This window comes from Gavia stellata, chromosome 6 (genome assembly GCF_030936135.1).
Source record: "Gavia stellata isolate bGavSte3 chromosome 6, bGavSte3.hap2, whole genome shotgun sequence".
In the NCBI taxonomy this organism is placed as follows: Eukaryota; Metazoa; Chordata; class Aves; order Gaviiformes; family Gaviidae; genus Gavia; species Gavia stellata.
This window is the reverse complement of record NC_082599.1, coordinates 52,281,171-52,306,554: the sequence shown is the minus strand read 5'-3', so window position 1 is coordinate 52,306,554 and position 25,384 is coordinate 52,281,171. Positions and strand designations below refer to the sequence as shown.

Sequence of the window (25,384 nt, the reverse complement as noted above, 5' to 3'; positions counted from 1 at the left end):
ATGCCGGCCGCCGCGCCGCCCCCGCTGCACCCCGCGGCGGGCTCCTGCTGCCCCTACGGCCACTGCGCGGGTGAGTGCCCCTTCCCTCGCCTCCCCGCCCCGGGGGCAGCCCCCGCGCCCCATCCTGCACCCCCTGCCCGGCAGGTCGCCAGCCGGGGGGTCATTTTGGGAGGAGGGGGGCGCCGCGCCCCGGCTGCGGGGGGCGTGAGGCGGCGCCGGCGAAACTTCCTCCGCCGTCCTCGCCTGTCCGTGGGGCTGCGGGGACCGCCGCGGCGTGCGGAAGCGGGGGGAGCTCTCGGTGGCATTTGGGCTTTAAAGGGGGGTCGAGAGGGCCGGAGGAAGGAGCGGTTCCCGCTTGGCGATGGGACTGAGGCGAGGGCTTCGGGAGGGAAGGAAAGCTTTTAAAAAAGGGGGTCCCCGGAGGTGCGAAGTGGGGATGGTTGTTCCTCCATGCCTATCGCCTGGGTCCTGCAACCTGCAATTACTTTTCATTCTGATGAAAGAGAAGCCCCCCTCACCCCCGCCCTGCTTTGTATCGTAATGGAAAGTAATGAAGCGGATTCGTTGCACAGCCTTTGGGAAGCGGAACGAGAGGCGGCTGCTTCTGCGTGGACAGCGAGTCTCTGCGGCTTCCCCCGGGGGTGCCGGGGGTCAGGCTCCCTTTTCCTGGCTGAGAGACCACCTCAGCAGCCGTGCGAGATGCAAGAGCGAGCTTTGAAGGCTGAATGCGAAGTCAGTGTTTACCATTCCGAAAGGCAGGCGCAGCGTCATCTGCACCGCGCTAAAAATCGAAGATGAGCAGTAACTTGCGCTCTTAGTAGTCGGCGTGAGTAGAGTTCGCTTGGAGTGAATGCTCGTGGGCTGCTCGGAGAGCACCGACGCAAAAAAGTAAATGGCACGCGATGCAAAGATTTTAAGCTGTTGCACAACTGTGTGTTAAAACACACTTCAGGGCTGTGAGCTTTCCCTCAGCTGGGAAATTACTACAGCTGGAGCTGTGCGGGTTACAGGCACGGGCTCGAAGGACGGGGAGGGCTGTTGTGTCAGATGTGGGTGCTGTGACATGTGGTAGCCAAACCTCTCTGGGGAGGAATGCTGGTTGGGCCCTTGTACCCCCTGACTTCTGTAGTTACATCGGTTATGTCTGCTCCTATTTAATAACAGAGCAGATATTTACAGGAAAACTATTCCATAACTTTTCACTGCGCAGCATTATTTTCTGTCTTCCTCAGGGGACGGTCAGTACACAATGTCTGGAGGACTGGACGGGCCACTGGTTTGGGCTAATGGAACAGTTTTCGGGTTGTGAGACACTGTGTTTGTAAACAACCCCATAAACTGAAACTTTTGTAACACTTTGTACTGAAACATTTCCTTTTTAAAAAAAACAAACAAACAAACCCCTCGCAACAGTGTAACAAAATTCTGGCTTCTTCCTCTGAGCATATAGACTGCAACCTGTATTGTGTGAGGGGATAATCTAAGAGTTTCTCACCAAACCTGCTAGTTTATCATGCATGCTTTTGCTGCTAGCTTTATATAGAAATGAAAATGTACGTATATGCACGTTTACATGCAAATTTGACCTCCCACCTCCTTGTCTCTTTTTTTTTTGCCCCCCTTTTTCCTCTCACTGCTTCTTGTGGTTTTTATACTGTCTAAATGCAGTTTTGACTCTTTGAAATGTTGAGAACCAGCACAGAGTCCCAAAACAGCAGGTGAAACCAAGCTTACAAAACGTATTACAGCTACTTTATGTAGTAGAAGTGCAGTTATTATAGCAACTCTGTCATGCACTTCTCAAGAGGTGGCTGCATTTTGTATCTTGGGAAGCTGTCCTGTGGCTCTCTGGATGAAACTGATCCTGCAGAGTTAGAGTCTCTTTCTGGTAGTGTAATGGGTGTGGATCTCCTGAAGTGGCATAACTCTTTCCATGAAAATTTTTGTAGGATATTAGGACACATCAGCTGAGAGCTAGCTCCTGGTAATTCTCCATCTTTGGTTCATTAACCTGAATTGGTTAATTGGACTTAAACTGCCAGCAAAGATAACTTGGTGTTAATTCAAGATATTGGTAGCTGTTCATGCCTCTGAATTTGAGCTGTGCTAAAGTTACTTGTCTTTACTGTTTTTTTCATACTCAAATTAATTACCTTGGGCATGCTAACCTGAGTTTTGAATGTATCTTTATCCGGTAGTGTCACTATATGCGCTGTATTTATCTGCACTGCTGCTTTTTCTAGTCATGTTCTGCAGAGCTTCACAATTTTGGCATCTGCGGGACTTTCAGCATGTGGTGACTAAGGGAAGTTGTGTGGGATTCATTTCCCTATTTCTAAGATTACTTAGCTTAGTTTGTTTTCTGCAGAAACATCTATAGTTTTGTAGAAATCAGGGAAGTTGGTGGTCCTTCCTTCTTTTCCAATAGTTCTAGGGTGAATTGAGTTGGTTTCTGTCACTGCTTTTCCTCTTTTCCTTTGACTTGATGATTCCTAAGCATTTAACATCATTTGAAATCAGTGTTATATAGATTTTCTTGTAGATATAATTACCTCACTGAAGGTAATGTGAATTTTTTTTTTTTTTATTAGCTTCAGTGCAACTTGGATCAGAGCTGAAAATGTAGTAGTTGAAAGAGGTGAATGTGACTCTTCTCGGTATACTATTTTCCAAGTTTTTCTCATTTTCAGGGTACAGGGTCTGTCCTTTTGGAGTGTTCACCAGATACTGGAAACAATGAAAAAAAGGAGGGGGAGATGCTGCCTCGACTGGTTCTAATGTAAATTTGAAGTTTTGGTAATACTTGCAAATTGTTCATCTTACCCAGCAGTGGTTGCTTTCACTGCAAATGAAAGTCAGGCACATTTACCATCTTCCCTCTGTTGCTAGTATAGTTTACTCAGTCTAATTATCGTAAGAATGCAAAACAAGTATTTATGTCATGTATTCTTAGAAGAAGCTCTCAATAATCATTCTGAAAACACCATCTCCCACTCAATCAGTATTGCTAGCCTGTGCTAGCAATAGATATATGTGTATATATATAAGAGTACATATATATATATACACACTCCAATTTTTTAGTTTTCTTGTCACCCCAAATAATGTAGTTAATGGAAATGCTGAGAAATGTCTGGTTATTTGAAAAACCTTTCTGTTTGTCATCATGCTTTTAAGTTTAATTAGCACTGGCTTAGTTTTCCCTGAGAAACCCATTTTCTTTTGTAAGTTCTGCAAAACAATTTATTTTGCAATGTTGACTTTAAAATATTAGTCTCTTTTGAAAAAAGGGTTTTGTAAAAGTGAGGTTGGCAATTCTATATTTCTATGCCAGTTAACCTCTCTTAAATGTCCTAAATTTCCAAAGAAAACTTTTTGGTAATTGCCTTTTTGCAAACCAGATGGAGAATCAGACTCTGGCTGTGTCTTTCCTTTAGTTATGCAACAAGGTTATTGGTAATAAAGGATCTGGAAGCCTAATTAAACCCTCAGTGACACCTCTGCAAGCTCTCTTATTTTCACTGCGTTTGCTCAGTTGCAACCGATTAGTCATCAAGTTGAGATTTAGGAAGCAATGCAAATAAAATCTCCCACAAGAAGAAACAGAGTCCTGCTCCTTTCACTGAGGCAACTTTGGCTAACGGGACTAAAAAGCAGTGAAAGCTTACTTTGTGATGAAACATGAATTAACTAATTTGAAATGTATGGTTGTTCAGGAGTCAAGAGCATCAACGTGAAAGTGAAATGCCCTGTACGCTGAGCCTTGAGAAGCACATAGAGGACTTTGCCAGATGGATTCTGGCAAATATTGCAGTTGTGCAAGATGTTTTGGTTTCCCTCTGTCAGATCTGTCCCTCTCCTGAAAGATTCTTGATGGAAGGTCCTGGACTTCAGAGCTCACTTCCCTGGTTACTGGGGCAGATGCTAAAGCTGTCAAACTGTAGAAAGCAGCCATGGCTGTGCCCAGTAAAATACAGAGCCTGTCAGCTTTAAAAGAAATTAAATAAATGAGCAGTTTCATAATATTCTTTTTTTGGTTTTATGTAGGGTAGCAACTTGAACTGAGCCTCACACCTCCAAAGGCACTGATTCATTTCACGTGCAGTCTTACATTTCACTTAGTCTTTACAGATTATGCATCTGTATACTTCTTTAAAGGGCTTTCTTTATGCTCGCTTTTTAATTTGCTACTCTTAAAATGTCAGAAAGAAGATAATGAAAGTGGGGTTCTGCTCTTTAAAAAAAAAAGACAGTAAAAACGATGGCACTTGTGACTCATTACCAGACGACATGAAATCTTTACCTTCATCTGCTGCTCGGGGGGTGATTCAGCTCAGTTTAACACTAACACATGGCAATAGCCATCTGTGTTTGCTGTAAATATTTTATTTTTTAATTACAAATGGCTTGATTTAGAAAATCTTAAACTGTACAGTGGGGTAGCTGTGGGCCTGCAGGGGAAGGAGGTGAGTGCCTGGGAAGGTAATTTTTGCCCAACCACTGTTGCCAGGTCAGAAAAGGGGAACGTTAACATGGAGAGAGCAAACCAGGCTGCCCTGCAGCAGTCTGGCCCCTGCTGCTCCATCCTGGGGGCAGCTGGACAGGAGAGGACAAGGACAGTCTGCAATGGGGCTCTGAACATTTAGCAAAGGAGAAGGGGAGAAAATAAAAAAAAAATAAAAAAAAGGCAAGGAAAACCCTGAGTTTCTTCTTTCAGGAGAAGGAAGGAAAGGTGGCTGCTAAATGTAATTTATCCCTCGTGGTTCTCATACAGTAAATACGGTCACATGTTGCTGCATGCTGAGCCTCCTACATGCATTTTACTGCAGGATGGCACCCACACTGGGGCTGGAGGAGACAGAGGCACCATCCGTCCTCAGGATGGAAAAATCCAGAGCACATCTAGCCATAGCGAGGGATCCAATGTGGGCATCCCTCAGTCTCCCTCCCTCAGCTGAAGTCCAGCCAGCTGCAAGGTTTTCCACTCAGGCTGTCCCTCTAGACAGTTCTTCCCATCTTAGGAACTCCTTTGCTACAATATCTGCCTGCTTTTTAGCTGCTCTGGTACTCTTTGCCTGCTAGGATCTCCCATAAACTCAGAGGTCTGTGTCCCAAAACTGGCAGTGAAAAGGGAGTGAGAGAAATAGGCAGGGAGAAGGTAGAGTCCCTTCTTTCTTTGTAGAGTGAAAGTCTGGGGAAGAATGAGAATGGGTGTTTATGGGACTGAAAGATTTGGATTTTCTAGTTCGCATGACATAACGGATATTTATTTTATTCTTAAAATAGAAAGCTTTTATTCTTAAAATAAAAAGCAGGTATGTTGAAGATATGGTGTATGATGCAAAATTTTGAAGTCTTCTTGCCTGCCCTTATGAGGGCAGGGAGTGGGTACAAAGGCGTGCGTCTCCCATGTTCTTGCACTCTAGGAGTAGCTGCTAAGGACGTTTTCTTTCCTTTTCCTTGCAGCTGACACTTCGGTACTCACTTAATGGGACCAGACATATTTGGCCGGGAGAAACTTTAGTTCTGTTAGTGACTTGTGGGACAGAAGGAACTCAACTTGACATACAGCTGAGTTTGCAGGGCTGACAGTTAAAGGAAAAATAACATTGCATGCGAATTTAAGCATGCTTGATGTGAAATTGTAAAAGGTAATGAACTTGGAATCCTGTCATACTAATTTTATAGGATCTTTTAGGGCTAAAACTGTATATTTATGAGATAGAGATATTATTCTGGGTTTTTTTTTTTTCTTTTTTGTAGATGAACCCAAGTTAGTTTTTCTTTGGTGAACTTAGAATACTGCCTGAGCTGCTGAGTGATTTTAGTTTTCTACAAATTGGGTTAGACTGGGTCAGTGATTGATCTCCATCACACTAGTGCAAATTGGACATGGATGTGCTGGCATGAGTATGACTGGAGATGCCCATTAGGGTAGCAGAAATGATGTTACAGAAAATAAACTGATTCCTTTTTTTTTTTTTTCCTTCATTGTGACAGTATTATAATTGTTCTTGAAAGATTCCAGCTGATAAATGGGATTTGTAATATTGAACATGGGTTTGTTTTCCTTCTGCACCAGTAGCTAATGCAGATGAGAATTCGTGCAAATACTATGACAAGTTAATTTTTTTATGTAATTGGATAAAATATACTTTGGTCTTCTAAAAATACTTAGTTTGTGCTTATTTTATTTGGTTTAGTAAACCATGGTTATAATACCACATGATTTACAGTAGTATTTTATTGCATAGTATAATTTATAACTGCCTTACCATCAAATGTATTCTCAACACATATTTGTTCAATGTATTAAAAAAAAGTTATTTCTATGAGGCCAGGTACTTATACTCTAACATTATTCAGGTTACAAAGTCAAGCCTTTATGACTATTGATTAGCAGTGCTGTTCCCCCAACCCCTGTTCCTGTGCGTTAAGATATAAACATTAATTACACTATCAGACGCTGCTTTTTTCCCCCCAGGGTCTCTGGTTCCATCAGTGCATATGATGGACAAAGCTTACCTAATGAGTGTCTACTTACTGTTTACCCTCGCTGTTTGTGCCTTTCACTGCATGCTTTCTGAACCCTGCTATTAATACAGGCTTATTACCTTGTGAGCTTTTCTGTCGTGGTTATTGCTACAGCAACAAACATGGGTTAGCATCTCTGTGATACCTGTAAAGAGAGGGCATGAACTGCAGTCAGTGGGAGTCAAGGTGCAAAAAATAAAGTCAAAAGTACTTTTATTTGGGGAAGAATGCAACCTGAGATGCCTAGCTCCTGAATTTTGGGATGATTTAGCATTATCTATGTGTTGTGTTATATTACCTTGTGTCTGAAGTACCTCTTCCAGTATATTCTCCTGCAGCTGTGAGCACTGAGCAGGTTTGCAGATCAGGTCTCAGGATATTGTTTTGGCCGCCAGAATGTAATCCTCTCTGAGAAATCTAGATTAAGTCGATTGCTTTGAAGTTCTGTGGGATTGGTTGAGAGAAAATCCACTTCTTCAGGGCTGCACTGCCTTGTGCAGAGAAACTATTCTTCTTCCTGTATTCTTTCACTACACACTTCTCAGCTCTTCTGATTACAGAGGTTAAGGTCTCTATTTTTTTTACAGCACAGTCCTGATTCTAGATTATCTGTTATAGAGGACCCACTGTACCCTGGAACAGATATAGGAAAAACTGTATGTTCTTCTAAACTATCTTGTATGCAAGGAGGAGGTGAATTCAAGTCATGCTGACAACTTTAATTTTGTCCTGTCTTAATGACGACCTTGGTAATGTTCTCTTAATGTAGTCACCTGTTTGTGTGCATGCAGTTTTTCCTGTTCTTTAAAAAAAAGATCGAGGTGAACTAATATGGTAAGTGACAACTAAAGCAGGTAGATGTCCTTTATGAAGAACTGCAAAGGAGCAGACCGCGTGAGGACAGTTCTGTTGCTTGCTCCCAGTCCCAACCCTTTGCCTAAGTTCAGCATCCAACCTGATTTCCTGACCCACTCTTACTCTCACCCTCATGTTTTACTGCTTCCCTATTATGGTCTTCATCTGCTTCCACTCTGTCAGCAAAGTTCACAGAAATTGCTATCAGCCAGTATCAAAGTTCATAGGAACTGCTGTCAGACAGTGTCTAACTGTGGCCTTATTTGCTCCATTCCCTGCAGTCTGTCCCAGTCTCCCTTATAACTTCTTTTCTCTTACCCTCCCTGTCCAGTTCTTTACTAGGTTTCCTTTTTCACTTTCAGTGTCTGGCCCTGCTACATGCTGGCTGGCTTCTGGATGGTGATGCCAGAAGGGCAATGCCCCTTCCAGTTCTCTCTTCTATTCCCAGCACGCCTCTCCCTGCAAGTTCCAGCTCCCTCTCCCAGCTCCTATTGCATTGTCTCTCTCCTTGGCGTTTCCCCAATCAGCTTCCATTTTTAATCCCTTCGCCATACCCTGTTTTAGAAGAAATTTCTAATCCTGTCTCTTTGCTGGGCCAATTTGTTTTCCACAACACATGGGAGGACAGAGTAACCCCCTTCTCCCTAGTCCTGTTTGTCTGTCTCTGTACATGTCTGTCTATAGTCTTAGTTTCCTTTGGTAGCAAAATCCCGGTGCTCCATGTTTTCTTCTGGTTTCCCTTCTGACTAGCCATTTCCAGTCTCTTCAGTTTCCCTTCTTGACTCTCAGTTTCCATGTGAGAAGGCCAGCCACCTTTACTCAGTCCCCAACTTTTGATTCAACTGTTCAACTTCCACTTTGTCTTATTGACATTACTCACTCGGCCTGATAGCTGGTGGGGTTTTTGAAAGCAGCCAGACACTGACCTCCTACTGAAATGTCTTGCGTAATACTTCTGAATGCCCCGTTTTCAGATGTTCCTTTCCTTTGTGATCTGCTCTGTCTGCTTTCGTCTGAATTAAATGGCTTCTACACAGAGGAGCACCACGGAATTGCCAAGAGGATGAAGAGACAAACTGTCTTCTCAGTGCTGGTGCTTGACCCTCCTCTAGCAGTTACTAAAGTAGCTATTACAGGGGAAAAAGACATTTTTGAAGCTTGGCTTGAAGCATTCTGGGGTCCTCAAGGTCCACCATACCTCTGAGCTGTGTGAACCTTTGGAGCTTGCTCAGGGTGTAACTAGCAGGGACTGTCCTGCTACGTTTGACACGGTCTTGATCCAGTCCTTATGAAATTTGACTTTCTTTTTCTACTCAGGATTTTATCTGGACAAAACTAATGCAGTGTGACTGCCTTTCGTGGTTGCTGAAATAACCACAAGTCCTGTCTCAAACAAAATCTCTGCCCTAAAATGCTGTAAAGCATGGCAGGGAGGCAAGGGTGAGCAGGAGGGAAGGAAAGAGAGGGTGCTACAGCTACAGCTCTTTAGAGAAAAATTCATCAGTAGTGTTTGCAACAGTAGGGCTGTAAATAATGCCCATGTAAAATTTACTTGCTGTAAAAGGATGCCTGTGATCATATTTTGTTTCCGTGTAACTAATTTAGTACAGTGAGACTTGTCATACTGCTATTTCAGTCTTGGGCACTAACAGTGTGCACCAGCCCTGAAAGTTGCAACATTTAATAATTTACCGCAAGAAGAGGAGATCAAGATGGCACACTTCTAGAGGACTCACATTGCATCCTGGAGCCGACTGCTGATGCACACGGGTAACCTGTGTGAACTATGTACTTGGCTGCTCTGAGTTAAAGGCCAGAGACATTCTTTACCCTCAAGTACTTTAAAATACTTGTTGATACTTAGACAGGAATTAAATGTTTTTGGTTCCAATTAATCTTAATTTTTTCCCCTATGGTCTTTGTTTTGTATGCCCTCAGCAGGAATTGCTGGGGCTTAAGGAAAACCCAGACATTTTTAGTGCTGTTCTTTCCCTTCCCATTTGAAACAGTATTTTGTTTATGCTATATCTGGACTAATGTATCAAAATTTCTCCCAGATACACAGTTTCCGTCATGTGCAACTTGTGTGAAGAATGCTGCTAATGTTTTGGGGAGTTTTCACGGTTGCTTTTGTAAGTGGAGGCTTTCAAATTGATCCAAGGCCCTCTAAAGAAATTGCAGGGCTTAAATAACACCCTCTTATTCACAGAAAGCAATGCCATAACTAGATCCTATTTCAGTGTTGCCTTCTGTTTTAAATTGTGTTGTAATACTCCGTGTAAAAATTTAATTCCACTGCAACCTGTGACTTGATAGCAGAATTAGCTGCTGGGTAAACCATTCAGTTAATTACTGAGACTGTGATCTCAAGCAGAAGAGCCAAGCAGGAATGCAAGATGAGTGGAAATATTTTAATTGATGAATAAAAACTTATAGACTGGTCAAGGGAAGGGATAACTTTTGCAGGACAAATGGCAGCAATACATTTTTAATCACAAGAATAGATGACCTCTGGCGAATCCTGTTACTCTGCTGTTGTAAAGGGTGTAGCCAGGCAATTCCTTAAGATAAAGATTGGTTGAAGTTCTGTATACACACCTTATTCAGAGCTTAAGTCTTCTGAATTCACTGCACTTCACTCCAGGTCCAGAGTATGAGCCACAACCCTACAAGGAAAGGTCTTCTGGAGGAATTTTTGTGGTTTCCCCCCTATACCTTCCCCCATCTCAGTGGGATTGACTGTGGCTATCACAAACGGTTGGTGAATTGGCTTTTAAAAGTGAACCACAGAAGCTGTGCTCCCTGCAGCAACCATTTTCTCTACAGGGAGCACTTGTGCTCTGATCAGTAGGTGCTAAACTTCTTGTTCCTACTACCTGTTTGAGCTCCCAAATCCCTGTTTGTCCCATCCTCCCTGCTTCTCTAGAGATTTGGTGCGATCGTTTACTCTACAAGACCATTGTGTCTTCATCATCTGGAGCTCTGTATCGCTCTGCGGGTCCCAGTTTTCTTTTCTCTCTGCCCACGTGTGCAGCTTAGGTGGTGCGCATGGTGCCCTTGACCAGCCGTGCTGCCTTACCCCTGCCCTTCCACAGCAACAGTCCTCAGCAGCCTCCTCGGCCATGCTGCTCCCCTACAGTTTTCTGCCTTGTTAATCTTTTGCATCATCCTAGATATTGATACTTGGTGATACACAAGCATATATAGATAGATGTGTATACGGATAAAAGTAGACAGATGCATGCATGCTTCCATCCATATTAACATGTGTAAGAAATATGTGTAATTGATACCCATTAGCTCTCAGTAAGACAACAAAAGAAAAAACACATTTTATTCTCTGATGTATAATTTGCCAGTACTTAGACTCATTGAAGTGTGTTTCTGATCCCACCTCCCTCTTCCTCCCTCTCCCACTTGTATGTAAATATGGAAACAAGATTTTGAAGCAGTACAAATTGTAGCTATAGGATTTGTGTATGTGCGTGACCTTTGAAGGCTTTCTAGAAATGCTTGTTACTGCTTTAAGTCTGTGCACTTCCCTGACAGATTGAGGCTTGCTTAATATGTATCAGTTAAAATAAATACAGCATAACTGGAAAATAACAGAAATCATGACCGAAATAGTTGTAACAGGCAATTGAAATTGATTTTTTTATTTTATGTAATATATGGATTAGTCACTGGGACCACCTCTTTGACAAAATTTGACTCTTCCCCTTTTCTCAGAAAACATTAGGAGATTCCTTTAGGCATTGATTTAAGCATTCATGTAACTTCCTTTTTCATCTTAGAACAATATGCAGTATTTTTATTATTCCTAAAATGATTATATATTAACTTGTGGCTTGTATCAAACTGTTTTTGGCTAGGAATTAAGCCAGTTTAAAAAGCACAAAAACACATTCCTGGATTGTTCTTAATAATTACATAAAACTGCTCTTATTCCATTAGTTATAGAATTAAAAAATAAACTTGGTTTCTGGTTAAAGCTTAACCGATTTACTGAAGAAAGGAAACATAATTGATGTTTGGATAATTGAACCGATCAACAGTGCAGCCAGGCACTTAAAATGAATGGTTTATAGAGAGGTGTGATAATAGCAGCATAGCTGGGAGCAACATAATCTGTGGGAAAAGTAATTATTAGTGCAGCATTGTTTTTATGTTGTACCAAGATTATAAGCAGTAAAAATGTCACTTGCTGTTCCTATAAGCAAAGTAATGCTTTGATACAGGGGGTACACAAGAATCTGGAAATGTTGATTAAATTCAGAGCTTCGGCAGTTCCTGGTAACCAACACGTTCTGAGATTGATTTAGATTTCAGAGAACTATTATTACATCTGAATTTTTTTTTTCCCCCATTCACAGTATGCTGTATTCTGGGTGGAATGTAAATATCTGATTGCTGAAAAATCACTAGCACATATGTAGTCATCTGTTGATAACAAGAGATCATCCTTAAAAAGCAGAATGAAGACAGAAATAACTTGTACAACCACCAAGCGTTAGTCACACGTAGCTCTTATATAATGCTTACATCTTCAATCAGCGTGCTGGCAGCTGGGCTTCTTTGTAATATTTATTTGGAGAAGAAGTATCTATCTCATTTCACAGAGGAAGAAAATGAAGCCAAGAGTTAAGTGGCGTGCTGGGGGGCACACAGCACTTAGCTGGTAAGAGCATGATAACTAAGAAGTGTCCATCATCATACATCGAGCAAAGCCAACAGCAGGGTGGAGGTCTGTAGCAGTGTCTCCTCCTGTGCTTTCCCCACTCAACACCTGGCATTTTGGATCCGCTATTTTTGAGGCAGAGCAAGTGAATGCTGCAGCACTTCTTGTAGTTGTCCCTTTTGTTTGTTACTGTAGGTGAGGAGGCGTATTTCCTCTTCACTCTGTTATGCCTTGATGAAAAGGACAAATAAAAACACATAGCTTGAAATACTGAGAATGGCTTTTCGGCAGTTGAAAACCAAAATGTAGTAGGTTTAAGCTTGCCAGAACTCTTGAACATGCATCTGTTAACCCTAGCACCAAGACGAGCGCTTGTATGCACAGATTTTCCTTTGTGGATTTGCCCACTGCGCTGTGAATATGTAATGTATGAAAATGGGTGGGATTTTCTGGGAGATAAGCCATTTCTGTATGGGAATTTCGTTGTAATGGTTCAGTAATCATTCTGGCTGCTTTCTTTTGGCTTGATCCTGTTAGTTCATACATATTGAATGTTTGTTCCCAACTGAACCGCAAGACTATTAAATGGAGTTGGAAGCACTCTGTGATCTCATTCTGAAAGTTTATTTCTTGAGGCTGAAACGAATTGCATTGTAATCAAGTTTTAATCTTAATAAGAAATCAGAGTACTTTAGGGGAAAATTTTTATTCTTAGCTTATTGTTGTGTTTACAGACAGTGAATTATGTTATAGCTTGGCTTGCTTATAACCACATGTTATGTTTTCAGTTCTTCCTTTTCAGAATTACACGTAACGAATGGTGCTGTTTTCTTTGGTTGGTGTTCAAAGATGAAATATCGGAGGGAAAACTGTTAATGTCCCTAGAGGATATTGAGGACTTTGTGTGATTTTACATATTTTTTAGAATAATGAAGCAAAACTAAAATATTGAAAAACTATGACCCCAATTATCAAACAAAATTAAGATGTCCTTTCTTTAAGAGAAAAAATTAAGTTACATTACTATTAAATGTACTATAAAATTGGTGTAAAATTATAGCAAAAGTAATTATTTTTAAAAAGAATCTAATTTACTTGATTTGTTATAGAAGTCTAGAAACTAAATGAACGGTCCAGGGAAAGGGAAAAGGAGATAATTATTTATATGAATATGAGGTTGCACACACATAGCCATCTGGTAGCAATTTTAAAACAGAAGTAATGAATTTCTTTTACTTCATGCAATGTAATTGTGGAACTTGTTGCCACAGGGTTTACGGAGGCCAAAATTGCAATTAGGTTCAGAAATGAATTGAGTGAATTCATAGTAGGTAGATTCATAAGAGGATGCTAAACAATCTGGATGCAATCCTGGCACAAGTAACCCCATTTTTTTTTGACGTTTTCTGGAAGATGAGAGGATTTAGCAGAAGGATCTACTTGTTTCCAATATTATTTTTTTTTTAATAGCATTTCTCTGTCACAAGGTCCAATAACACCTTCTCACAAACTTGACAATGTTTGTAGTTGCATGTATGTGGAGTTACTCCTTAGTGGCAGTTAAGGTTCTTTATAAGTATTGAGTGCATGTACCCTTACTCTCTGAGGTCACGTACACTGATATGTAGAAAACTATTGCTCAGAAAGATCTGATGATGCAAAATGAGTAATATGCCTACCCTTTGTTTGCTTTAGGACGCCGAGGCTTGCTTGACCAGTCGTCACACAATGCAAGCTCAAAAGTAAAAGAGAGGAAACTACAAGGGACTTGTCCTCCTGTTGGTCATGGCAACTATGGAAAACCATGTTTGAGTGAAAACAGTCATAGGTCCCCATTTTTTAATCCCCGTAACGGTTTTCACACGATACACTCAGAGCACAGTCCTGTGAAGCCAAGGATTATTACAGTGGTGAAACCCGGTGGACACACACTCAGAAGGATAACCTTGCTTCTGAACAGGAGATCAGTTCAGACCTTTGAACAGCTGATGGCTGACATTTCAGAAGCTCTGGGATTTCCACGCTGGAAGAATGACCGTGTGAGAAAGCTTTACAATCTGAGAGGCAGAGAAATCCGAAGTGTTTCTGACTTCTTCAGGGAAGGTGATGCATTCATAGCTATAGGGAGAGAGCCCCTCACTTTGAAGAACCTGGAAGTGGTATTAGAAGAACTTTATCCTGAAAATCCTTATGCTGCCAGCGCTGCCATTCAGCAGAACGAGGAGCAGTCCCAAAAACTGAAGAGCAGGCTGTATGACAAGGCTTCAAAAGTGGACAGTGGCTTTGATGAGACAGAAATTACCAAGAACTGCAGTGATGGCATGTCTCCCAAACCCGTAGATACACATGAAAGAAAAAGTCAAGCCAAGACAAAGCAAGAAGAAAAAATGAGAACGAAAAAAAAGTGGACTAGAGAGAGCTGGGGTGGTGAACAAGGAGTGAAGCCTTCTAGAAAAGCCCGAGAGAGCGAGAGGTACCTTAACCATGAGAGGAGTCCTGAGGAGGGATTAGAAGAGTGTTCAGAGGAGGTGATGAGGTGTGAGAAGTGTGAACAGGAAAGGCAGGCCAGACAAAAGTTACAAAGGGAAAGGCGAGCTGAGGCCTCCTGTGAGAATAAAGACCTGAGCACAGGCGCATGTCAGAGGTACCATGCAGAAAGAAATGCAAAAATCAGGAATTGCCAAAAATCTTCAGAAACCTGTCTGGAAGGTGAAGAAATTTGTTGGAAAGATAACGGCTGTAGGAGGATGTGGAAGCCCCTACATAGGAATGTTAATGAAGGGCTGGGGAAACAGAAGAGGAGCATTGAGAAGGAAAGGGATGTGGAGAAACATGAAAACCATGGGAAGGAAGTAATAAAAATCAAGAAGAATGTTGTAGAAGGGCTGCAGCTAACTCATGAAGTGAAGGAAGAGAATGGAAGTAGCTGCGTAATGAACCAAAGTGGTTGGCTAAAGAAAGACACGCCGAGGGATGCTGAGAAACCATCTAAAACACATAGGGAGGTCAGAGAGGGACAAAGGGCTAAAGAGGAGGGTGCCAGAAGAGAGGGGAATATCACGTGTAGAGAGAGTGACATGACACGACGAGAAAAAACAGGGGAGCGCAGAGTGAATAAAGAAGAAAACAAGGTTCAGGGATTGGAAAATGCAAGCCGGAGGCATGCCATTAAAAACAGAACTGATGTGGAAAAACACTATGAGATTGGCAGAACTATTGGGGATGGGAACTTTGCAGTGGTGAAGGAATGTCGCCACTGCGACTCCAATCAGATCTATGCCATGAAAATTGTTGATAAATCTAAGCTGAAGGGGAAAGAGGACATGATGGAAAGTGAAATTCTGATCATTAGAAGTCTTTCTCATCCCAATATAGTAAGCTTAATTGAAGTGTATGAGACAGAAGCTGAGATCTACCTAATCCTGGAGTATGTCCCAGGAGGGGACTTATTTGATGCAATCATCGAAAGTGTGAAGTTCACAGAGCATGATGCTGCTGTCATGATCACTGACCTGTGTGAAGCGTTGGTTTATATTCACAGCAAGAGCATTGTCCACAGGGATCTCAAACCAGAGAATCTTTTGGTAAGTATTGGCAAACACATTGCATGTGTGCAGGAATTGAATTTATTTTCCTTTTAGTTATGGATCTTTGAATATTTTTAAGCAGATACTGTGCAGAGATAATGTGCTATGACAGGGCTGTTTGGAAAAATGGGTACAATTTTGAAGGTGAAATTACCATTACAATTTACTTCACATAGATCTGCTGTGCGTTGCAGATAGCAGTGCTTACAGATAGAAATTCAAATAAAAATGACCTGGCTTTCAGGGGTAGAGAGCATTTGTATTTTTCTGGAAATTAGGCCTGTTACTTAGCATCTGATTTTTAGGTATGCAAGGATGAATTTTTTTGCATGAAGCATTGTGAATCATAAGGCATCTTTCTTGCAGACTAAAATTTATTAAAATTGCTAATTTAGGTTATTTATTTGGTGGGCTTTTCATCCACTGCAGTCACACATCCTGCAGACTGCTGTGCTAGTCCTCTGCTGTAGTGATTTCTCTCTTGTGATAATTTATTTTCTTAGCAGCAGAAGTATGATGCAGTTGATTGAAATAATCTGACAGTAAAATGTGAGTGTTTTGGTGAAATACAGCACTGAAGTCAGCTCAAATACTAACTTCATGCCAAAGAGAAAAGTTCTTTTTTACATCACATTTCTGAGGCTACATTCTTTGCATCCAGTACTGAAGTCAATAGAGTTACTCACATGTGTGAATGTGCATAGAAAAGTTTGCAGTATTGACACTTGAGAAGACACCCGTTGTAGAAGAGTAACAGTAAACAACTCTCCCTTGCTAATCGTGTGTTACACTCTTGCACTAGGGTTCCAAATTTCCTAATAGATAGATACCAAACATCTGCCAGTCTTTAACAAATCAGATTTGATCTGCTGGTGGAAGATCACAGTTAGCCAGACAAAAAGGTAATAGATTATTTAGTCCTATGTGCCATTCAGTTCTTCAAGGGAGTCAATTTTGGGAAGAAATCAGTGTGAATTTCTGGAGAAAAGCAGCAGTGTAGCCTGTAGAACATGCAGAGGATGAACAAGGCTGGGCATGAAAGGTTTGCTCCCAAACCTTTTGCCTAACCAATAGCATCTATACTAGGTTCTGCTATGCATCCTGCTTAATCTGATGAAAATCCTTGGTATGTGGTCTGTGTGTAGATAAAAGACGGTGAGTGCAAGTGGCTGGTTTGCAGGAGGAAGTACGTATCTGGGCCCTGCCTTTATGCCTCCTTTTGCCATTAGAACAAAACCTTGCTTAGAACTGCAGGGCTTTCTTGCAGAAGCTGATTTTTCCATTATGAACCAGGCTCTGCTCCTTCCTATTTGCTGAAAATAAGCTGGTGCATGTGAAACACCTGAGACCAGATGCTTCATTTCCCTCTATAATATGTAATCATCGCAGTGATGCAGGTAAGCAAAGAGGCATGATACAGGTCCGTTTAGGCTGTTTTCACATTTAGTTCACATCACCGCAAAGCAGAGATTGCTGGGCAGTGGCTAAGTTCTGTAGGACTGAAATAATCATGTTGCCCATTCTGACAGTCAGAAAATATTTTTCAAGGACAGATTGGCCCCCAACCTGTAAGTATTTTGTCATACAAGAACAGTGTTACCCAAACACTGTGTGAAAGAAAATTGTACCTGTTCCAGTTTCACCTTGCTGCTAATTGGCTGTGAACACCTGTATTAATAGCATTTACATAAAGCATCCTTTTGAAAAGTTAGTCTGTTCAACAACCCAAATGAGTTTATAAGCTCTTGATAGTGTTAGATAGCTCACACGCTATCTAACAAGCATCCCTATAAATACAGGACATTTGAGCAAGTTTCGGGCTTTTCTGACTTTTTAATGTGCTGCCTCTGACTCTTCAGAGTGACTGGAGCAGTAGCAGCAGAGTAGGAAGGAGACCTGCCGCTAATCTTAAGGTCAGCCAGTGCTGAACAATAACAAACAGCATTGAAGCAAATTTCATCTGCTGTTGGTGGGTCAGGGGCTGGGGGCAGCCTTCTGGAGAGGAAGCACAGTGCTGGAAGTGCTGGCATGCTGCAGGGATGTCCTTGGTTGTGGGATACCTCTTGCTTCAGGTTCCTACGCTGCGGATATTTAAGTCTGAATTAGTCTCCCTAGACTTTCTTTGTACACAGAGAACAGAAATAGGCACTTACTTTTAGGCTGTTTACTTGTTTGTCCTACTTTGGAATCTTCTTTTGGTCAGGTGAATCCTGTCCTTTCTTGTCAACTGTTTTTCCACACTTCCTAACCCTTTCCATCAAATGGGGAACGGAAAAGAAAAGATCCTTATTCTGTTTTACTAAGGAAATGTGTTTGTCTACTGTAAATGTGCTTTGTGTGAGAATCTAACCCTGCTCCTAGTGACTTTTGAACCTTCTGGCTAATTTCCATCAGAGCTGACAGAGGAGCAGCAAACTGGGGAAAAAATATTTCCATAAGTTTCATGAAAACAAGCAGCTGGGGAAAGAAGGGAAAGCATTTCTGTCCCTACAGAGGAAAAGGTGGGAATACACTTTGATGTCTAGTGAATTGCAAAATGATTGTCACAGGAGAGTTGGAAACCTGCTTTAATTATTAGTCCAGTGCACTACTGTTCCTTTTGTGGAACTGTCCTCTAGTTATAACCTTCTGTAACGGTCCACCATCATTCTTTTTTGTGTTCCCCCTCCTTCTCTCACTACTGCATCTGCCCACAATGATCAGACTCCTTGCAGCGTAGCTGTGAGGCAGAAGGGTGGCGACTTGCGCTACAAAAACAAAATCTGTTTGACAGCTGCTGTGAAGGCACCTGCTCTGACTCCCTCCCATCTACTAACAGAATCACCTAATTTAGGACTAGGTGTTCAGCAAGAAAACCTTTGCCACCAAGGTAGAGTGACGTGATGTGTTTGGTCCCACAAAAGAAGCCAGTCACTTCTTTAATGCTACCTGGAGGAGCAGAATTTGCTGGCAAGGTTTTAGCTAAGGGACTGTTTAATTCTACAGGTGTTTTTCCAGGTTATAGCCATAAAAGACCCAAAGCCACATCCTTGCCCCCATTTGTGCGTGTGTGTATTTGTGATTTTAAACTCATCTCCTTGTACATTTCACCAACATGCTAATGTGGTAATTATTTAACACTCAGCTTTACAAATAATATAAGTGTTACAGCTTTTTATGTATTTGAGTTTTTTTCCTTTTCCCCCCCTCTTTTTCTCTCTCTCAAGTTTTCATATATGTATGAGAACTTCAAGTATAGCCTTTCTGTCCTTTAACTTTGCTCTTGTGACAATATTTACATATACACAAAGCACTGTCAGATGTTTCCAAGTGCATTTGAGTTAAAAACCTGCTTAACCAGTTACCTGTCAAGAGCTTTCAATATGCTAAACCTACACATGGAATTTTCTGTAAGATTTTTCATAGAGATTCTTCTAGCTAGCTAGCAGCAAGTGATGTCTGAAACTCAAACATCTAAGTAGTGCTTTTTCTCTAGCTCTGTTTATTTCTAAAATACAAAATGTCCCATGGGCCAGCTTGCTTTCATGATGTCTATATGAAGAATCTGTGCTACTATATATATGTGCATCCAAAGAAATATTGATGCTGTAAATGATCTTCGTAAACGCCTTGATGGATTTCACAAGGTAGATATGAAAACAAACAGGAGCATGAAGAGCTGGGAGTCATCAACAGACAGGAGAAAAGGAAAAGATCAATTTGTTCCTTCTTTGAAGATGAACTTGGCTTTGTATTAGTGTATTATAATCTTCTGGGTGGGTGGCTGGGATAGCTAGAAATCCTCAGATGATATTCTAATATCCTGCTATGGCATCTGCATTTGAGAGAGTAGTGAGCAATTCTGACTGCCTTTAGTCCAGGACTACCAGATACTGGCTTCCCTTGCTGTTGAAGGACACAAGTAGTTGTATGGACTAAATTGGCTGTCTATAGAAGCTGTACTGAATACTGGTCTTCCTTATCTCAATTAACTCTATAGGCAGGTAAGACAAGGCAGCACTTTTAAATAGACTTTTGGAACCATTCTTTGTAGTCTTGAATGCAGAAACAGTAATAGCTGTCTTCTAGGTGTCACAGTAAGGCTAGTATATTTGTCTAATGTTACCGTTTTTGCTTTGGTCTCACCATTTCACAGAGCACATACTGTAGATGTTAGAGGCTAGATTTCTCTTGAGCAGGTTGTACATTGCAGTGATACTGCTGTGAGTAAGTAGTCTGGCCTCAGGAAGGAATAAAAGCAACGTGAGAAGCTTTTATTTCTACAGTGAAGTATATTTGCATGCTCAAGGTGATGCCAGGTGACGGGAAGGTAGACTGGAGAGTGCAAAGTTGGGGATGAAGGGAATGCTCACTCTGCCCGAGCTGACTTTGAGTTGTTCTGAGCATAGTGTTAGTGAAGATGCCGAGAAGTTCTGGGCTGAGGTTTTCAGGCGTGCTGACAGGTTACATGCTGTCTTTGAAATGATTGTCACAAAGCTGTGAGAATATACCCATGGCGCATGCTGTTCCTACCTGTTCGGTTGTTAAGTAAAATGAAAGCTCAGTGGTTTTGTCCTGGAAGAACAGATGGTGCAGTGTTGCCACCTTGTGCTGTGATGAGAGATAAGGAGTCTGGCATCCTGATGAAAGAAAAAGTACAACCGTGTATTTTACAAAGCAAAATATTTCCTGCTGATTTTGGGATTGGGATTAAGACCAGTGTGTTCTCCACCCTCCCCACCCCCCTGCTGGTTTCTAAACATGTCTTAGTAGAGTAGCATGCAGGGCATTAGTCAAAGTTCTGTGTGACATAATTTTCTTATATGATTTTAAAAGCTTTATTTATACAATAGGAAAATATATTCATGCTCATATTGTCATAGCACATATAAAATTGAGCATTTCAATTGTGAGTTTTTGTACCATTCTACCACTGTTACCCCTATTGTTAGAATATAAATCCTGTGGATAGATGCTGCTCTGTTACCTTTGTAATTTATTTTTCATTTTTGTCAGCTGTTGTGTCCACAGTGCATCATGGCAAAAAATCATCATGAAGCTGATTAATGTAATAGAGAAAATGGTTATGGCATTTTAGCTTTCTCCTGTAGAAGTTTTGACTGAATGGTTGTAGTAAACTTTATTTTCAGTTTCATGCTGAAAAATATTTCTTCTTAGAAAAACAGAAAAAAACACCAAAATGTTTTACTTAATCAAAACTAGAAGAGTGCTTCTATGTTCTATAAAGAAGATAAAAAGGGATTAGTAGGCTAGAATGTATTATTTTGAAATGTAATATTTTTTCTTAAAAAAATAAAGGAAGAAAAAACCAAAAGCTTTTTGCTTAATCAAAATTGGATGAGTGCTTACAGTTTCAATAAAGATGATAAATGGGGATTAGTCAGCTGTAATGTAGGAGAGCAAATTTTGTCCCATCTGTGCCCTTAGTTGTCCTGTAATAGAGCCAAAAATTCAAGATGGTCTTTCTCAAGCACTGAGGGCAAAGTATGAGGTGTTAAAGCATGGAGTATACCTGTCACATTATACTCCAGTTTGTCCATTCAAAACTGGAGTCCAGATTTCCTTGGCTTTCTTGTAGACATTTTAGCTGCTGATCTGTTCCCCATAGTTCCAGAGACAGACCATTTTTCATTTAAAGCAATTTCATGACATTTTTTACCTCTTAAAGAATATTTGAATATCAGTCATCAGTATTAAGAATACTGATGTATTTAATTATACTACTACATTATTCATGGCTTGGCCTTTGAATATAGAATCACAGAATAGTTGAGGTTGGAGGGGACCTTTAAAGGTCATCTGGTCCAACCCCTTTTGCAATAAGCAGGGACATCTTCAACTAGATAAGGTTGCTAAGAGCCCCGTCCCACATGGCCTTGAATGTTTCCAGGAATGGGGCATCTACCACCTCCCTGGGCAACCTGTTCCAGTGTTCCACCACCCTCATCGTAAAATATTTCTTCCTTATATCTAGTCTGAATCTACTCTCCTTTAGTTTAAAGGCATTACCCCTTGTCCTATTGCTACAGGCCCTAATAAAAAGCCTGTCCCCATCTTTCTTATAAGCCCCCTTTAAGTACTGAAAGGCTGCAATAAGGTCTCCCTGGAGCCTTCTTTTCTCCAGGCTGAACAACTCCAACTCTGTCAGCCTTTCTTCATAGGAGAGGTATTCCATCCCCCTGATCATTTTTGTGGCCCTCCTCTGACCCGCTCCAACAGGTCCATGTCTTTCCTGTGCTGAGGACGCCAGAGCTGGACACAGTACTGCAGGTGGGGTCTCAGCAGAGTGGAGTAGAGGGGCAGAATCACCTCACTTGATCTGCTGGCCACGCTTCTTGTGATGCAGCCCAGGATACGGTTGGCTTTCTGGGCTGCGAGCGCACATTGCTGGCTCATGTCCAGCTTTTCATCCACCAGTACCCCCAAGTCCTTCTTGGCAGGGCTGCTCTCAATCCCTTCATCCCCCAGCCTATATTGATACTGAGGGTTGCTCTGACCCATGTGCAGGACCTTGTACTTGGCCTTGTTGAACCTCATGAGGTTTGCATGCGCCCACTTCTCGAGCTTGTCCAGGTCCCTCTGGATGGCATCCCGTCCCTCAGGCGTGTCAACTGCACCACTCAGCTTGGTGTCATCTGCAAACTTGCTGAGGGTGCACTTGATCCCACTGTCTATGTCACTGGCATATTTTGTTTCTTAAAATAATGTTTCATTAACTGCATTACAAATTAATGCTAAAGACCCATGCATATAAAATTAGAATGGGAAGAAGTATTTTGATTACTTTCCAGGTGGATGTAGGAGATGGGAACTGCTGAAAAGACCCATTTAGGAGAACATTCTGCATGGATTCATTTCTCCAGCTCTTAACTATGTGATGACTGTAACTCATTTATTTTCAGGGCAGCAGGTAGACTAGTAGAGTAATGTGCAAAGAAAGTAATGCTTTTGTTTGTTTGTTTTTGTTAGACCGGTATGATAGTGATATGCTTTTCAAGTGACACTGTAAAGTCAGTAGCTTACCTGGGAATATCTCATTTTAAGCATAAAGACGCCCACAGCATTCTTCTTTGCTTTCCCAGGGGAAGAGTTTACTTTCACAAGAGGAAATAATAACATTTAATTGACTCTTGGTTATTTTTTGTCTTCTTCCTTTTCATTTCTTGGAAATTACAGTGTGCCTGAGTTTGTAGAGCAAAGTTTTCTTTTTCCATTATTGCTTGTCCTCTTAAGTATATGCACCCTTTTAGTATACGGGAGGGAAAACCCCTTTCTGAATACTGTTTATCAAAATACTGTTTCCATTTCATGTTGCTTTACTTGAAGGCACTATAATTAGAACTTTTTCCTGTTTATTATTAACTGCTTCCTTTATCTTTTGCTGTCTCAAAATGCATCTGGACTAAATATATGTATTTTTCGTTGAGTATAGGTTCAGCATAATGCAGATAAATCTACTACACTGAAACTAGCAGATTTTGGCCTTGCAAAGCAGGTTACGAAACCCATATTTACTGTATGCGGAACACCAACGTATGTTGCCCCTGAAATACTTGCTGAGAAGGGTGAGTGTATATATTTATAATTTGTCATAAATCATACAATTACTCTGAACTTGGAGTCATGGAAATAATCCAGAATGTTTCAACCTACTGATATGTCTTTGCAGGGTAGGAGGTTGGCTAGCAGTGTAATCTGTGAAAGGAAAGGAAAGATTTTAGCTTTTGACAAACACAAGCGTGACACAAGTCATGTTTGCGTTATTAATATCTATGGTAATATAACACTGATTTCAAAGCAGACAAGCCATAAAATATCATAGCTGGTAATTGGTGAAGTGGGGAGATGAGCGAAAGTTCATGTTGCAACCTGAGGTAGTCAGCCCCATTTCATGACTGTAACCCAAACAGCTTTCCAAGGCCCCTAATGATGCAAAAACATTGTGAACATGTATGTTAAACTAATGTAACAAGCCAAAGCATGTTTCACACCAGAAGAAATGTTGGATATTTCATCTCCAAAAAGATTCAGACCTGAAAAGGAGTCAGTTTTGTTGATGACTCAAGCAAAGCTATTTCTGTTTTTTTGTTCTGTGGAGCTGGGTTGCACATCTCCAGTTATATCCAATTTCAATGGAAACTTGGCACACTTAGTGCTTTTTTGAAAGGAATCTGAGGAGGACTATTTTAGAAATATATGCTGTGTTTTCTCAATTACTCTCCAATTGACACTGGCCTTGTGAGACAATGTTTGTGAAACATGTTGAAGAAGAGAGGCACTTTGTGAGAGCTGTAGTTATTAACAGGCAGAGCAGCTCAGCTTGTAAGCATGGTGTACCAGCCACTTATTCTTCTGCTGACTTCATCTTTCTGAGAAACTGAGCAGAGCTTCTGTGTTTCGTGGAAAATAGAATGAAAAAGAAACAGTTCCCTACCAGTTGTGAGTTTTCTTTCTAAAACAAAACTTGTCTTTTCTTCCTCAGGCTATGGGCTCGAAGTAGATATGTGGGCAGCTGGTGTGATCCTTTACATTCTGCTCTGTGGTTTTCCCCCTTTTCGCAGTCAGGAACGTGATCAAGAAGAGCTGTTTCAGATCATACAGCTGGGTCACTATGAGTTCCTTTCCCCGTACTGGGACAATATTTCTGCAGGTAAGATTCAGCATGTATAGCAGATCTGAGAAGTGACAGACTTCTTCCCTGGAGTGGGAAGAACTTCCTTTTGTTCAGGATAGTGGGCTCAATAAACTCGGGGGTGTCTTACAGGTCTCTTTCTTTTCTGTGATTCTGTGTTTGCTTTAGATGTGAGTTTAGTCCTCTGGTAGTGTCAGTGGCTGTGAATCTGAGTATTAGGTCTGATTGATTTAATGGATTGCTCCCTTTCTGAGGCAAGAACAAGGATTTTCCTCACCTTGCTTATATGAATTGCCTCTGTAGAAAAAGATGCCAAAATAATCTTCAGGGTTATGTTAAATTGTAAAGATGTACACAAAAATCTCAAAAACTGAGAATGAAATCCTTGCTCTGCAGAACGTAGTGTGGATTTTCTATTGAGATCAATGGGTTCTGCACGTAGTAGTGTTCTCCTTCTCACAGGCTAGTACAGTTTCTTTTGTGCACTCTTCAGAATCAGAAACCCTAAAACCCCTCTCTCCCTATACAGTCTTTCAGAGAACATGCTCAACAGCATTCTGTGACTTTTATGCTCCTTGATGGATGAGATACCCAATGCTAATTCCTGTGAATCTGAACACCCAGCCTGATGCCTTCAGCATGCTTTCAAGATTAAATTCCCTTCACTTTCTCCTCTCTTTCTGAAGGAGAGAATGATATGAGTAAAAGATATGCTGGAGATTTAACTTCTTCTGTCACTGGTTCTAAATCCAATTGTTAGAATATCTCCTGGGGATAGTCACAAAACTCATTAAGGTGAAACTAATAAGAAAAAATAAGGAGGACGTTTTGTGTAGGTGTAACTGTCAGCATCATCACACCACTGTTCTATTCCCCTCTCTCCTTTTCTTTTTCATAATAGCAGCAAAAGACCTCATAACCAGGCTGTTGATAGTGGATCCCCAGAAGCGCTACACAGCACGACAAGTACTTCAGCACCCTTGGATCAGAACAGCTGGAAAAACTAACAGCAGAAATTTGCAGAGGGAAGTGACAATAAATATTGAGCGTCATTTCCGGGCCCAGCGCCGAAAGGAAGCTGCAGATGAGGACACATGA

At 41.3% G+C, this 25,384-nt stretch overlaps 1 protein-coding gene across 1 annotated transcript; it reads left to right on the top strand.

Moving 5' to 3' along the window:
* On the top strand, positions 1 to 25,384 carry DCLK3 (doublecortin like kinase 3). The gene is made up of 5 exons (XM_059818938.1): positions 1 to 70; positions 13,763 to 15,651; positions 23,087 to 23,219; positions 24,137 to 24,304; positions 25,188 to 25,384. Exons 1-5 carry the CDS (start codon positions 1 to 3, stop codon positions 25,382 to 25,384), a joined length of 2,457 nt encoding a protein of 818 aa, XP_059674921.1.